The sequence below is a fragment of the Ursus arctos genome, unplaced genomic scaffold (assembly GCF_023065955.2).
Source record: "Ursus arctos isolate Adak ecotype North America unplaced genomic scaffold, UrsArc2.0 scaffold_8, whole genome shotgun sequence".
Taxonomy (NCBI): domain Eukaryota; kingdom Metazoa; phylum Chordata; class Mammalia; order Carnivora; family Ursidae; genus Ursus; species Ursus arctos.
Window position 1 is genome coordinate 49022419 of NW_026623100.1, and position 17224 is coordinate 49039642.

The window sequence follows — 17224 nt, forward strand, 5'->3', positions numbered from 1 at the left end:
ACAAAAACCTCCCCAGGCGACTGCTCAGTCACTTCAATGACAAAACAGCCTTCAACTGCCAGGCTGTTGGCTATATATCCTTCAGATACAGGCCGATCTTCTCACATTAATTTGGATTTTTAACCTCTCCTATTTGCTTGAGCTCACACAAAGAAGATCTCTGTGGTTGTTCAGCAACCTAGAATTGTGATGTAAGTATTTTTCATTCTTTGATGAAGATTTTTCTACCTTTGTGTCTGTTTTTCCCAGGTCGAGGTCCTCAGTTCTAGGTATATTTACTTGTCCTTTTCCCCTTGTCCGATTTTCATGTCCTTTCTCTACGATACATTCCATAGACATGGCCAGGGTCTTTCTTGTCTTTCCTTTTCTATTGCTTGGTCATTGTAGGGAGTGGTCTCCAGAAGCCTGAGTGTGCGTGCTGACAAGGATGGAAGGGTCAGTGTTCACATCCTTCTCCACCCCTCCCTTGGGCTTCTACGTCCTCCCCAAGGGGAACAGGGGAAACTCACACATAGTGCCCTGTAACATTTCCTTCTGCTCAGATTCACCTTAGTTTCTTTTTTTTTTTTTAAGATTTTATTTATTTATTTGACAGAGATAGAGACAGCCAGCGAGAGAGGGAACACAAGCAGGGGGAGTGGGAGAGGAAGCAGGCTCCCACCGGAGGAGCCCGATGTGGGGCTCGATCCCATAACGCCGGGATCACTCCCTGAGCCGAAGGCAGACGCTTAACCGCTGTGCCACCAGGCGCCCCCACCTTAGTTTCTAAGTGTGTAATACTATCTCAACACATTGGAAACTTTATTGTTGTATTCATTTCTTATTGTTCCATAACAAATTACTACAGACTGAGTGACTAAAACAATACACATTAATCATCACAGTTTCTAGAAGTCAGGCATCTGGGCAGGGTATAGCTGGGTTCTCTTCTTGGAATCTCCCAGGATGAAACCAAAGTGTTGGCCAGACTCCATTCTCATCTGGAGGCTTGAAGAATCCGTTTCCAAGGCCATTCGGGTTGTGGAAAGAATTCTTTTCTTTGTGACTATCTGACTAAGAGTCCCGGCCTTTGGTGGCTGCAGGCTGGAGGCCACCCTAAGGTCCCACAGGCCATCCAAAGTTCCTATCACATGGGCTGCCTCTGAATCAAACCAGCAAGAGGGATTCATCAACAGCAGGGAGGACCCAGTTCCTCTTTAAGGGTTTTGTCCTGATCTGGTGAGGTCCACCCAGGATAATGTTCATTTTGATGAACTCAAAATCAATTGATTTGGGACCTTAACCCCATCTACAAAATCCCTTCGCCTCTGGGAGGTTGTTCGGGCTAGAAGCAAGGCACAGACTCTGCCCTCAGTCAAGGGGAGAGGGTTATAGAGGGCATGAACCACAGGGGTAGGTGTCATGGGGCCACTAGAAGGTGTCTGCTACAACGGTCATACTACTTAAGTTTTTTATTCCCTTTCCATTTCTCCTTCCCAAATTCTCCCTGTGCTAAGGAAAACGTGATTTTAAAGTTCATATGGAAATGCAAATTACCTAGAGTAACCAAAATCACTTTGCACAAGAAAACTGAGGTCTGAAGGCTTCTAATCCCATTTAAATCATGTTATATATAAACCACAGGACAATCACAAAGTACAGTAGCCAGTGCTGTGTGGTGGTGGCATCAGGTCAGTGGCACAAGGGGCATATAGTTAATGGGTAGGCAGCTTAGAAATGGATCCTTACGTTTATGATAATTGTATTTTGACAATGATACCTAGGTAATTAGGTGGGGGGAAGGACAGACTTTTCTCTTTGCACCCCCATGCAAAAAAGATGAATTTAGTCTCTGACCTCTTGCCAGACACAAAAAATAACTAGAAATGGATCAGAGATCTATCTGAGCTGAAATGGTAAAATCTGTAGGAGAAAATAGAGGGGAAAATATTGTATCCTTGGGTTCACTGAAGATTTCTTAATTACAACATGAAAAGCTCAATTTGTAAAAAAAAAAAAAAAAATTGGACTTCACCAAAATTCAAAGCCTTGGCATTTCAAAACATACCATGTAATAAAAAGACAAACCACAGACTAGGAGGTAATATTGGCAAATCATTTACCTGATAAACATTCAGAATATATAAAGAGCTCTTCTACGTTAGTAAGAAGTTTTCTAACTTAGTAAGATAGATGACAACGCAATAAAAAAATGAGTGAATAATTTCAATAGATATTTCACCAAAGAGGATATGTGAATGGCCATTAATAGCACACGGATAGATGCTCAAGTTTATCAGTCATTAGGGAGATGCAGGCTCAATCCAGAGTGAGATACCATATCACACCTACCATGATGGCTATAATAAAAGAAAAAAGAGAGTAACAAATGTTGGAGAGATTATGGAGAAGCAGGATTCCTCATCCATGCTACGGTGGATTTCAAATGGTGCAATCACTCTGGAAAAATGTTTCTTGAAATCTGAACATTGATTTATCATACCGCTTGGCAATTGCACCTTTAAGAATCTGTCCTAGAGAAACCAAAACAAATGACAACATGAAGACTTGTAGGTAAATGTACACAGCAGCCTTATTCATAATCACCCCAAAGTAGGAACAGCACAAATGTCCAACAACCTATAAATGGGTAAATGAAATCTGATCTGTCCACTCAGTAAAACACTAACTAGTGGTAAAGGAATGAACTACTGGTATACTACCATCTTGACTCTTCCCAATCACTTCCTCAGTCTTCCTCACAGCTTTGCCTCTGAAGGATGTGTCACGGATATTTCAATTTTTCTGCTTTTAGACTTGACCTGTATGAAGCTCCTTTCATGAAACTGCATCTCAGATTCATTGATGCTGACATGAGTTGTTGCAGTTCATTAATTTTCATTGCTGTGCAGTATTTTATTGTCATGAATAATATCACTCTATAGTTTCTTTACTGATGAAATAGAAAAAAAGTAACAGACATTAAAGAAAATGTCTCATTTGAAGGAACAAGAAAAAGAATGGTTAGTTAAAGCCTCAACATAAACAGGGGGAAGCAGAGACCATGGGACGACTTTGAAATGACAAGAAAAAAAAGCCACACACCTAGAGTTCACTTCTCAGCAAAGCATCCTTCCAGAATTAATGTAAACTCAAGACCATTTGGGAATTCCGGATTTCTGGACAAGGGGCCCTTATTCACCAATACCCTAAGTAATTTGTATTACTAATCTCTAGGAATCAATGACCCATGATGGAAGAATTGTTTCAGGAGAGAAGCAATGAGGCAGTTACTCATCCTTGGGGAGCAGGGAAGATATTTCCCTCCATGTTTCCTCATGGTCCCTTCATGATATCTCTTCAATGTACACAGGGATAGATCCAATTTTGTTATGAGACTAAAGAATATCTTTCAACACCTTGCCTTGAACCAATCCTTGTATAAAATCTCTTGCTTCTGGTATGCTCACTTACTCTTTTGTAATTGATATATAACTTTTTGAAAACTATTCTCTCACAGTCATAGATAAAAACATGACTTCTAGCTAAATACCCCGCAAATAGAACATTGTTCATCTTGTGACTAAAAAGATCATTATGTAATTTGTAGTTATTTAATACGAGCCCCCATTCTTGCTTCTAAACGCCAGGATCCTTTTAAAAGGAGAATGAGTTTGAGGGCTGGATAACTTGCTGTGCTAATGACCCAAGAGCTGAATGTTCTTCAGTTCCAGACAGAAAGGTCTATTTTGTCGTGCCTTGGTGGTGGGTTCTCTTCTGGATGGAACCAGTGCCTGTCTTTTGTGGAAACCCACACTGAGGCTATCTGGCTCCCAGGTCACACACTGGGAGGCTAGTTTTCCCAGTGCCGTGAGGATTCAGAGCTGTTTGAAGAGAACTCCACTGAGTTCTCCACTGAGCAACTGCCAAGGAAAGAGGAGGCAGATCTGTGGGGTTGGGATTTTCTGATAGAAATTAGGTGACTCATTCCTTAACAGGTGCTTATTGCTAAGGAAATTCACTCCACATAACTGGTCTGTGGAGCTTCCCTTGCTGACAAGTTCAAAGGAAGGCTGTCTGGATGGGGACACATAGGTGATACTCTGGACCAGGTGCATGCACACTTTGTAAAAGCTCTGAGAACCTTCTTTCTCCTATACCCACTTAACTTATACAAAGAAGTGGGTGGAGTATGTGGACTTACAAGCCAGGATCTCCTCACCAACACTCAGATGATTTGCATCTCTCTTGCTCTGAAACCACAAAATTGTCAGAATTGCTTTTAAGAGGTGTTTTCAGGAGAAATGTGTTTATCCTATGAAAGAACTCAGCCAACAATAGATTTTCAGGCTCCAGACCTTATTCCCGTGATTGAGAGAAAATATCTTCTGAGGGGACCTGGAGAAAATTTCTGGAACTTTCTTGTCAGGGATTGTACTTTCACAGATGAGGCCATCACTTGTTTGGGTCAAATGGGAAGTATCTGGAGAATCTGGGAGAGGAGGTTCCTCTTCATATGGTCACCATTAACTCTCTGCATGAACTTGGGATATTTATGACCCTTCCTGAGCCTCAGCTTCCTCCTGGCAGAATGTGTACAAGTGAACATGGTGTTCTCCACTTCTCTTTAATATCTGACGTTTCGTGAGGGGAGGCAAAAGGGAGTCTAAGAGCCCATGCAATTCTATAGGACCTGAATGAAGTATGGTTCTAAACCTCACAAGCTCCTTTTTCAGGTGGCAAAGGGGACAGAGACAGGTGTTGGAAATGTGTCTCCATGCCTCTGGAGGAAGCAGCTGTTCCCCAGGGGGAAAGAGGGTGAGGGCAGATGAAGCTGGTGAGGTCTGTGGTGGAGACTGGGTAACTGTGGTTCTCACTGGAGTCTTGCTGACTAAGAAACTAGAGCATCCTCAATTCCAGGCTGCCTATGGGGAGAGTAAAGCCTATTCTAGATCCACTGGCACTGAGCTGGACTGGGATGCCAATGGCCCTGGTGGGTGCACCCAGGATGGGGAGTCTGGAGGTCTGCCCATGTTTCTGTTGGCACCAGGCTGGTTAGTTACCAACACTGACTAGCCCTGCAGGGAGGGCTGTCCTCTCACCTGGAGACAAAGAAAGGGAGGCTGGAGACTACATCCTCATGATTTCTCTGGTGGTATCTGAGATTGGAAATGAAACACAAAAGTCATCCACATAATCTGAATCTTAACTGTTGTCTTCCAAGCAGTAGTAGGTTGGGTGTTCTAAATAGAGATTTTTTTTTAAAGATTTTATTTATGTATTTGAGAGAGAGAGAGAGACAGAGAGAAAGAGCAGAGGGGAAAGGCAGAGGCAGAGGAATAAGGAGGTTCCCCGTTAAGTAGGGAACTCGATTCCAGGGTCCCAGGATCATGACCTGAGTTAAAGGTAGATGCTTAACCAACTGAGCCACCCAGGCTCCCCTAATGAACTTTTATTGTCGTGCTGACTGAGCAAAAGTCACAGGACCCAACAACACAGACAAAGTTTTCACTGACACGCAGAATCATCCCACGTTCCTCTCACCTGGGAGTTAGAGTAAAAGGAAGCAGAGAAGTGAGCTGGGACTTTCAGGGTTCACTCTGTGTCCTAAGGAAGGCAGATCTCCCCCAGAGCACTGACCCAGGCACCGATACGGGCTCTGGACAGCAGGGTGGGCTGGGAGAAACACGCCCAGCAGCTGCGGAGGGACATCTGGGCTTCCAGCTGCAGAGACCATTCGCCTTCTCTTCTTTGCTCTTGAGCAACCCATCCCCGGGTGGTCAAGGCAGATGTCTCGGGCTCAGCCTGAGGAGGGAATTCCTCTCCTGCGCTCACTGAATCAAATTCCTGGGTCCTCCTGCCTCACCTATCACCTAGACTTGGCGAGATGGTGTTTGGTGCAAGCCTGTTGAAAAAACAGAGCCCTGTGCTTCCGTTTCTCTCTATCTACTGGTAATGTGCCTGCACAGCCCCCCTGTTGCATGATTAGGTCAGGTTGGATGAGGAATACGGTGAGAAGAAATCTACCTCCAGACATGACTTTCCTTTACCTGTTCGACATCTTTCTTGAAGGCCCTGAAGTTGCTTCATTCTTTGTAAGGATTAGTAAAGAACAACATAGAACTGGGCCCAGCTGTGTGGATGGAGGGACAACCATAACTGCACAGGTGAGCAGGACCCGGGTTCTGACCCTCAGAGCACAGATATCATTTCCTTGAAGACCGAGGTGGTGCCGTCCAACATTTGGGTTACATTGTCTGGCTCTGATTCTCATTTCCTGTAAGTCTGGGGGTTTCCCTAAAGCAGTTAAACTCCTTTGTTTGCTCAACTTTTCACTACCTCTCAAGAAAGTAGCTTTATTAATGTGACTCTAAGTTCTATACAAATCTTTTCAGTCTGTTCATATATCTTGTTTTTTAGACTCCATGTACAAGTAAAATTGTATGGTATTTGTCTTCGCCTGACCTATTTCACTTAGCACAATACCTTTTAAGTCCATCCATATTGTCGCAGATGGTAAGATCTGATTCTTTTTTATGGCTGAGTAATATTCTCTTGTATATACACCAATTTTCCTTATCATTCATCTATTGATGGACACTTAGGTTGCTTCCGTATCTTCGTAATTATAAATCATGCTGCAGTAAATACAGGGGTGCATAATATCTTTTCAAATTAGTATTTTTGAGAATAGTAAATCTTATACAAATTCTTTCTTGGTTACAGAAAGGCTTTGAAATTTTCTACTCATGTACAGAAACCATAATATTCCCAATTCTTTCTTTTAATAATAATATTTTTTTATTATATTATGTTAGTCACCATACAGAATCTCTGTCTCCTGCATGGTAAGGAGCCAGGCTGTGGCCTGGACAGTGAAACTGACCAGGAGTTGGCACAAATAATAAGATTTGGTAAAGGGGTGCAAGGCGTTCACGTGGGGAACACAGCAGTCTCTGTGACCATACTTGACCATCATCACTGAGTGAGGAAGGACTTATGTGGGTTGGTTTTACTGTAGATTTGCCTCCGTTGTCAGAGGATGTGAGTTTGGGTTCAATAAAATAGAAAGCTAGTGTGTAATTTGTCTGGGATCCAGACGATCTTGGTGAACTGTTTGATCTGTTCTCCTGGAATCAGAGTTTGTGAGTGGAGAATGTGATACTCTTTTTTTTTTTTTTAAGACTTATTTATTTATTTATTTATTTATTTATTTATTTATTTATTTGAAAGAGAAGGAGAGACAGAAAGAGCAGGGTGGAGGGGCAGAGAGCCCCTGTGTGGGGCTGGATTTCATGACCCTGAGATCATGACTCTGAGATCACAGCCCTGAGATCATGACCTGAGCCGAACCAAGAGTCGATGCTTAACAGACTGGGCCCCCTAGGCACCCTGACAATGTGATACTCTTATCATTTGACCTGTAGACTTTATCACGCAAATAGTCCAAACCCACACTGTTTTGGCCAACATCGGGACACACAGAGGCCTGTTCCCTGACCATCCCAAAGGCAGCTTCTCTCTGATTAAAAGGGAGACTTGCTCCTTGCATGAGTACTGAGATCAAGCTGTCCAGCAGAATGAGCTTCTCCAACTACCGGTCACTGGAGTGGATTCCGGAGCTGGGAGGCCCCTGTGATTGAAGCTGGCCGTCCTTCCCAAATAACTGTGCTCACTAGAGGACACACCCAGTAAGTGAAACTCGGGTCGAACAAGACATGAAAAGAGAAATTAGATACTTTTTTAAACCAAAAGAAAACATGGCATATCAAAATGTGTGGGTTGCAAGAAGTGGTGAGGGCTCTGCCTCATCCATGGCCTTGAGCTCCCCAAGGTCTTCCTCTTACACTGACTGAGAGGGCCTGCTGTGCCTGCTCCCCAGACCAACACCACGTGTGGGCAGCTGGGCCGTGACATGCACGGAGGTTTGTGCTTGGGGCTGAACCACTGTGGGAGGAGACTGCAAGCTTTGCTGGCAGTAATAAACTCCAAAGTCCTCAGCTTCCACCCTGCTGATTTTGAGGGTGAAATCTGTCCCTGACCCGCTGCCACTGAACCTGTCCGGGACCCCAGAGAAACGTTTGGAAGCCTCATAGATCAGGGCCCGTGGAGACTGGCCAGGCTTCTGCAGGTACCAATTCAAATAGGACTTTCCATCACTGTGCAGGACACTCTGACTGGCCCTGCAGGAGAGGGAGGCCGGCTCTCCGGGGGTGACGGGCAGGGACAGTGGGGTCTGTGTCATCACGATCTCGCCGCTGGATCCTAAAATAATGAGAGAAATGTAAGATTACATACACACGTTATGAGCCGTTTTCAAAATTTTACTTGGTAATTATTTCAGGTTAAATCACTTTCTTGTGAAATATTTTTTTAAAAGAAGGTTTTATTTATTTATTTGAAAGAGAGAGAGAGAGCATGAGTGCAGGGCAGGGGCAGAGGGAGAGGGAGAAGCAGACTGTCCTGTGAGCAGGAAGACTGACTTGGGGCTCAGCCCCAGGACCCTCAGATCACGACATGAGCCAAAGGCAGACGGTTAACCGACTGAGCCACCCAGGTGCACCACTTTTTTAAAATTTTTATTAATATCCCCAAATATCCAATTTCAAAAAAGAACCTAAGATTTGCAGCACACAAAGGGGTGTCTAAAAGTCACCTACCTCAGCCCCTTTTCTCTATGTCACACTCCTTACCACAACACGGATCTTTGTTCCCTCTGAAATGTTCCTTACTCTCCAAGATCTAAACATCACATGCCCCTTCCCAGAGGGTAAGACATAGGTCTCTAGCACTTGGACAAAATAGACATGGGCAGCAGTGGTGTCCGCAGCGCTGACCCTCCCTGACCCACTCTGCTTTCCCGTCTCCCCTCCGTCCTTACCTGGGATCCAGAGCACGAGCAGCCCCAGGAGCTGACAAGGGAATTTCATTTTGAGAAGTTTATCCGATGAGTCCAGACCAAGATTAGAGCTGATCTTTTATCTCAGATGCAAGGGTTTTATCTGAGACTTTGTATCTTGGTCCTCCCTTAGGGAACAATATGCAAATCTGCTGGTGGCTAGAGCCACTGGGGAGGAGCCCGTGGGAGGGTGGGGGGCTCCCAGGGGGGCAAAGTAATATAAAGTGTCTGTGTTTGAAGGAAAACTGAGAGAGCTAAAATCTATGCTGCGTAAAGAGTAGAGGCACACGGTTAAATGTTTCCTTCTTTTCCTCCACCAGTTTTCTAGTTCTCTAGAACTTTCCCAGTCACATTTATACTTCTTAATAAGGTTGAGTTCCATAAATGTTTGGTGAATCTTAATCTTTTTTCATGTTTATTTAAAAGAGTGTGGGTTTGTCCCTTTATTTTTGTAATTGTGGTAAAACACATGCAGAGTACAGGGCAGAAATCTTAACTGTGCAACTGAGTAAAGTTTACGTAAAGTCACTGTCCAGATCAAAATATAGAATATTTCAAATTCTCCAGATGCCTCTCTCCTCCCAGTCCCTAACACTTGCCCCTAGCCCAACCGAGGTAACTGTTATTTTGACATCTTTCACAATACTTTGGTCTTTCTTGGACTTCAACTTCATGTAAGTTGCAGCAAGCGTCCTTTGTTTCTATCCTCTTTCTTGTTTCTTCACTATTTTTGAGTGCTTCCTTTCTTCTTGTGGATTTGGGCTGGCTCCTTACGTCACCTCCTTGAGTCGGAAGAGTTTCCTTTTGTGGTTCTTGTAGGTCTATCTGCCAGTAATGCCTTCTCTTCATTTTTGCTTCTCAAGGGATATTTTTACTTTTCCTTTCCTTCTGAAGGGTACTTTGGGGTTATAAAACTCTTTGTTGACTTTTCTTTCCCCTTTCAGCACTTTAAATCAGTCCCTGTTTGTAGTCTCCAACAGTGCTGTTGAAAAGATAGCCAACGTATTATTGTTTCCCTTAAAAAATAGTTGTGGTTTTTTTCTTGCTGCTTTCAGGATTTTCTCTTTGTCTTTGATCGTTTTTACTCTACTGTGTGTAATTGTGAATCTCATTGTGTTTCTTTTGAGCAGATTTCACTGAGTTTCTTTGATCTACAGATTAATATGTTCCTGATGTGTGAAGTTTTTCCCCATTATTCTGCCAATATTTTTTAAAGATTTTATTTATTTATTTGAGAGAGAGAGCGCGCGTGCGCACAAGCAGGGGGAGGGGCAGAGGGAGAGGGTGAAGCAGACTGCCTGGTAAGGAGGAAGCTGGCTGTGGATGAGGGGCTGGATCCCAGGACCTCAGGATCATGACTTGAGCTGAAGGCAGCCGCTTAACCGACTGAGCCACCCAGGCGTTCCTATTCTGCCAGTATTTTAATATTTTACGTTTACATAGTTGGATTCGCTGAAAGATCTTCCTCCAATCAACACCCCAACTGAAGTCCGTATTTTCCTGGCAGTAACCTTCTAGTTTTGGTGGCCATCCTTATGTTGGTAGGGGACAGCTCGACTGAATTGGGGGCAGAAGTAAGCATTCCCGGGTAAAAAGACACAGACTCTCCTGTCCTTACTCGAAGCTCTAGTTCTTTTTCAAGAATAAGCACTTCTCCGTTTATTTTGTTCCTTTGGCAGTTTCTTTAAATAAAGTACTGAAATAGTTTTTGATGATTTTTCAAGCCATGTACAGTGTTTGTTTCTTGTTTGTTTTTGCAGAAATGAATCACTAAACTGTTCATTATTGTGTAATAGGAAATGACTTCTGAACTGGATGGAAATGACTTCTGAACTGGATGGGAATGAGCAGCATAGCCAGCCTGAAAGGGAGTGAGGGGCGTGGACCAACTACAGTTGCCCCTTGAACAACACAGGGGTTAGTGGTGCCAATACCCCACGCCATGCGGTTGAAAATCCATGTCTAACTTTTCACTCCCCTCACACGTAACTGCTAATAGCCTACCGTTGAACAGGAGCCTTACCGATAACATAGACAGTAGATTAGCTCTTATTTTGTATGAATTATATACGGTATTATAACAATAAAGAAAGCTAGAGAAAAGAAAATGTGATGAAGAAAATCATAAGAAAGAGAAAATACACCATAGTACTAAAATGTGATTATATATAAAAAAAAATCATGTGTAATTGGACCCAAGTAGGCAAACCCATGCTATCCAAGGGTTCACTGTAACTAATGAAGTAATTTTTAAACAGAGAACTTGGACCCCAAGCCCTCAGATTAAAGAGAAATGGAATTCTAAGCAGACATCGAGCTTCAGTCACTTGGAGTTCTTATTCCCAGAAGCAGCACTAGCCACTTTTGGACACCTTGTGTACATTCCAGGACGCAGCAAAGAAGTCTACACACCGCAGACGATGGGACCCCGGGTTGGCGCCACCAGATGCTGGAATTACACCCAGAGAATGAAGCAAAAATAGAGTGACGCTTATGGAAGTCTTCAGTAAGCTCTTACGCTCTTTTCTTCTTTAGTTACTTTTATTTCTATACCATAATTTATTTTGAAATAATTTTAGACTTACCTAAAGTTTCAAATATAACAGCTAGTCCGCATGTCCTCCTGCCCTCGCTTTCCCTAATGGTATCCCTGTTCATAACCATAGCACCATTCTCAAACCCCACAATTAATAATAATACCCAGCTATTAACAAATCTAAAAGTTATATTTGGATATTTCTGGTTTTTCCACTAATGCAGGGGAGGGCTGTTCTCGGTGCCGTGGGGAACAGGTGGCTGGGCCTCAGGGGTCAGCACTGCTGAGAGCCGAGGCACAGAGTCAGCAAGGAGCCATCCGTGAGCCGCCCCAGCCACGTTGCTCTGGACGCTGCTTATCCGTTGAAAGGGACTCTGGGGCTTGGGACCAGACACTGAGGATCTTCCGGACCTCCTTCGAGGGCTCCCCACCCTTTTCACCTCACCCAGCTTGGTTCCTCTCTGAGAGAAGCAGCTGCTCTGACTGATTCCCTGAAGGAGGGAGCTGCTCGGCTGAGCAGAAGGGCTGACCCCACGCGGGAGGCTTGTGTCTCAGGCTGTTACACTGCGCGGGGTCCTAGTGAGTGTGCTGTTCACCCAGGTGTGTGCGGTGTCCGCGATCTCCATGCTGGAGATTGTGAGTGTGCAATCTGTCCCTGACCCACTGCCATGGAACGGTCTGGGCCCCTCGGAGCCTGTGGGCCACCCTGCAGGTCAGTGGTTGGTGTGGCGTCTGCAGGAACCAGTGCAGGCAGGTGTGTCTGATGCCAGGGGTGGGGCTGAGACTGGCCTTGCAGGCGACAGAGACACCCCCTCCCATTGCCACAGACCAGACGGACAGAGCCTGAGTAGCACAGCTGCCCATGGGAACCTGGAAGAAGAAAGAAACATCATGGAAATGCAAATATGAAGTAATAGTTCTGAAATAAAGGTTGTACCAAAATCATTTTTCTCACAAGTGTTAGATACTTTATCAACTTTAGTTAAAATTTTGAACATCTGTCCCCAGAATCAATGACTGAAATATCCCAGTCTTTGTTCTTAGTTGTCTCATGCACTGGATGAGAATAGCCATCACTGTTTCTTCCCGAGTATCGCTTCTTTGTAAAAACTATCCCCTACCATGAATGCAGAGCACCAGGGGCCGGAAGCTCTGTCCTGGAAAGACCTGGCCCGGGGAACGTTATGGAAGGATGTCTTCAGCCTGGATGAGCAGGAGCGGAACAATTGTCCAGACGTACATTGTGCTTGAAACGCTTTGTCATAGAAGGGACTGGTTTTAGTTCCGTTACCCTTTGATTAGATCATTCTGAGTCTTTCTAAATATGAATTGCCATATGACCATAGCGTTCGCTGGATAATGGGCAGTAGGAGGAACTATAAAATTATTGCTACATTGGAAAGGTAAACTCAGAAATGGAATGAACAGTGATGACGATACTGATGATAATGACGACGGTGATGATAATGATGACCAAAATTAGTCTGGACCTTGGGCCCTTAGTACCAGATAAACCCTGAGTCCTCTCTGGGAATCACTGTTGTGCGGGTGCCCCCTCTTGTGGCCATGTGTGGGGAGACACCCTGAGGTTTTTCCTATTTAATTGTTTCCAGGGTACAGTGTACTTTTTCGTGCACATTTTCAAACATGTTATATTTCTGATGCCTGTGATGAATTATAATTAGTTTCCAGGTGCCACGCAAGCGTGTGGACACATTACATAGTGAGATGTAGTTTTCAGCTGACGTCAATGCTCTATGAACTTGTCTTTCCCCACCAGGTCTGGGATCCAAGCCCTGTGGAGGTCACTCAATGTTTTTCAGGGCTCTCTAATTAGCAACGGAGTCACTAGGGCGTGATCAGGATTGGTGGTAACCTCTATGGTTGCAGCCCACGGTGTGGTTTCATTCTCGTCTGTCCCCCTTCCCTCCCCACCCTCACACCCCTGGGATATACTGGGAGCACGGGATGATGGCTCCCCACGAAACTCATCTTCAGGTTCTCCGTTTGGATTAGATCTTAGCTTCACTCAGTTAAGTCATCTCATGGGATATCGTGCCCGGGGATGATTAAGGAGGGGGGACAACCTCTTCTCTCTTCTCTAAATGAAGTACATCCTGGTTTTGATAGAGGATTATGTCACTAAGTATGGGAAGATTCAAATGATTTCTTCGAACTCTATTGAATGCCATACATTTGGAAGGCTGGGAGCAGTGCCTCTGTGCCTTACTTTGCTCCCTGGTTCCACAAAAGGCAAGAAGTCTGCATTATTCAGAGCTTTGCTAGTGTCCTTTGTCTACGTCCCTTTATCACTGGGCTGTTTCACTTCCTCCCCAATATTCTCTCAATCCTTTATGTAGTCCACAATTTCTCACAGTGTTTGGCCTGAAAACGAATGAGTGCTCTTACTTACTTGCCATCTGACGATCATGTGCCCTGCAATTTGTGAAGTAACAATCTTTTTTTTTTTATTTTAATGTTTTTTTTTATTGTATTATGTTAGTCACCATACAGTACATCCCCGGTTTCCGATGTAAAGTTCGATGATTCATTAGTGCATAACAATCTGTATTTTTAATTCAGTTCACATTCAACTTTTTTCTTAGGAAGATTTTCCCTCTATTGTTTATAACAGGTTTCCACCTGGCCCGTCCAAACTTCCACCAGATCACTTGGGAGAGCAGCTCCATGCTCACACAGATGCTCTCTGATCCCTGAGTCTCCCTCTAAAACAAGGAAAACCACTGTATTCCCCCCCATCCTTGTTGATAACATTTATGGTTCTGAACGTGTGTAAGGGTAATATGATTTCCAAAGTCAGAAATATACTAAAGCAAAAATGTTATGCTAAGAGATGTCACATCCCTGTCCCTTCTATTTCATTGCCATACCACCTCTGTAAGCAACAATCTCACTCTGGTTTATCCTCAACAGGTTTTTGTGTTTGTTGTTTGTTTTGTTTCGCTTTTCTTCCCTTCCTCCTTACAAAGAATGTAAGATACTACAAAAAATTGTAGTATCTTCGCCTTTTTCATTTAACCACAAATCCTGGAGGTCACTCCGTATCAGTTCGTAGAAATCCTCCTTTTCACAGATGAGATGTACTCCAATGTGTGGACGGATCATAGTTTTTTCAACCCCGCTTTTCTATAAGGGTATTTAGTTTGTTGACGGTATTTTTGTAAACCCTTACACACAGTGCTGTAGTGAATAACCCTGTGCATCCTATTTGTAGGTGTGTCTCCAGGAATTCCTAGAAATGGAATTATAGGTCAAATGGTTAACACACGTATCATTTTGTCATATTCTCCTCTGAAGGCATCGTGTGAGTTTCCAGTGCCAGGAGCTATAAATGAGAGTGTGTCTCCCCTACAACTTTGTCTAAATACGTGCTTCATGTGCTCTTAATTTTCTCAAATCTGATAGATTTGAAATACCATCTCAAAGTAGTTATGATTTGCATTTTTCTAATGATTAGTGAGATGGAACATTCTATATATACTTAAAGGCTATTTATATGCGTTTATTTGGAATCCTTTCTTCTTGTTTTCATGTTTCTTTTTTTTTTTTTTAAGATTTTATTTATTTATTTGACAGAGATAGAGACAGCCAGCGAGAGAGGGAACACAAGCAGGGGGAGTGGGAGAGGAAGAAACAGGCTCATAGTGGAAGAGCCCGATGTGGGGCTCGATCCCAGAACGCCGGGATCACGCCCTGAGCCGAAGGCAGACGCTCAACCGCTGTGCCACCCAGGCGCCCCTTTTTTTCATGTTTCTATATAGATTTTGATGCTTTGCCCATTAGAGTATTTTTAAAAGTTCTTCTGGTTTAGAATATTGACGCTTTATATATATATAACATTAAAAATAGTTTACTGTAGTCTTCAGTTGTCTTTTGATTTGGTTTAACGTGTAATATTTTGCCATGCAGTTGTACATATCTTCATGTAATCTTTTTCATGCCAATTCATGTGGTATTGATTCGGCGTGTGGTTGCAGTAATTGCTCATTTTTTCTAAGTACATTTTTGAATTTTGTATTATTTTCTAACACTGTGAGTATCCTAGAGAGTAAGGGCATGTGTCTTTGGCTTGTCCTGTCTTTATATGCCTTACTACCCAACCACATTCCAGAAAATGCATGCATCTTAAAAACTCTAACCTAAATTATAACCTCGTGCCTTCTGAGCATGGGTCCACGTTTTAATTGGATGTATATTTTAATTTTACATCAGTGTAAATACCACAAGATATTATTTTAGACAGTCAAAATTTGTGTAGACTTTCCCACATATTTACCCTTTGTACTGTTCTTCACTCCTTTTGAAATCTCTGAACTTATGTTTGGTCTTCGTTTTCTTCTCCCTGAAAAAGTCCTTGTAGGATTTCTATTCATGTTGGTCTTCTGATGATCCAATATGTGTTTGTTTTTGTAAAATCTATTTATTTTGTCTTCCGTTGTAAAAGATATTTTTATATAGAATCCTAAATCGGCAGATACTTTCTTCCTACACCTTCAAACAATACTTTATTTTATCGTCTCCTGGCATCCAATGTTAAGAGTTGTGTGGCTCTCTCATTGTTGCTCTTTTGAAGATAATTTACCTTATTGTATAAGAATTACCTTTATCCTCTCTGTTTTTCTCCTCTTCCCCCATTTTGTGTGTGTTTTCTCAGCACTGGTAGTAAGATGGGCCTCGGTATAATTTTGAAGGGACGTTTATCTTACTGAGAGTTCATAGAATTCCTTCAGTCTGTGCTTCCAATTTTGGAAGTTCCTCAGTCCCTACGTCTTCAGATCTTGTCTCTATGGGCTTTCCTTCTTTCTTGTTTCCTTCAATATTTATGTCTTATGGTTTTTCCATGGAGGTGAGATGGACCCCTTTTCCAACTAAGGGGCATTAATTTGAGGCTGACGGTACCCCTACCATGAGAAATTGAGAGGTGTTTATAGTCATACAAGGGACTCCTGGAGAGAGCAGGCTGTGCCCCAGGAATCCAGGCTGCCTTCCAGGAAACAGAGTGTTGAGTTTTTATCATTGCTAGGGACTGGGACGGAGGCAAGCTCCCTCGCTTGGGACTGAGATTTACGAGGCAAGAATTTTCTAGCACCTACACAGATTTGGGCTGAAGGGGGAAGATAGGATTGATACGTTCACAATACTGAGGCTTTCAATCCTTGGACATAATCTGGCTTTTCCATTTACACAGGTTTTATTTTCTTTGAATAATATTCTGTTATTAACTATTATTAACAATTTTGTGATTTTTCCTAAATATTGGATGAATTCGAGCCACTTGTCAATGATATGTGTTCTGATTTTAATTTTTAAGCATCCATTTCCTTTATGTAGAAATCACACTGACCTTTGCATGTTGACTCTGAATCCAGAGATGACCTATTTCTCCTGGTGTTTCTATTAGTTTCTCTGTAAATCATTTTGAATTTTGTCTGCATACAATCTTTTCATCTGAGAATTATGATAGTTTTCATTCTTCCCTTCCAATCCTTCTTCGTTGTCCATGTGGTTGTCTTATTACACCAGCCAGGACCGTTAGAGGCGTCCATTCCTATGAATCTGACCTGACGCCTTTGGTGGTGAAATTGTTCTGGAACTGGTGGTGCAGCTCAGTCTGAGGAAAAACCCAGGAACCAGACTCCAAGTCTTGTCGTGGAGTTACTTTCCAGAACCTCCATATTTCCAAACAGAACAGAGACGGAGGCACTTCCCCAGCAGCTGCTTATAAAGGAAGCACCTGGTAAAATGAGATAATCATCAAGGTCTGACGGAGGTTTTTGTCTCATGTGGAA

General features: G+C 43.1%; 1 gene segment (V, D, J or C); it reads right to left on the minus strand.

Annotated features, from left to right (window-relative positions):
• Positions 1 to 7822: 7822 nt before the first annotated feature.
• Positions 7823 to 8969, minus strand: LOC125283186 (immunoglobulin kappa variable 2D-29-like). The segment is given in 2 exon segments: positions 7823 to 8244; positions 8861 to 8969. Coding segments are annotated over 2 exon segments (471 nt in total).
• Positions 8970 to 17224: the final 8255 nt, after the last annotated feature.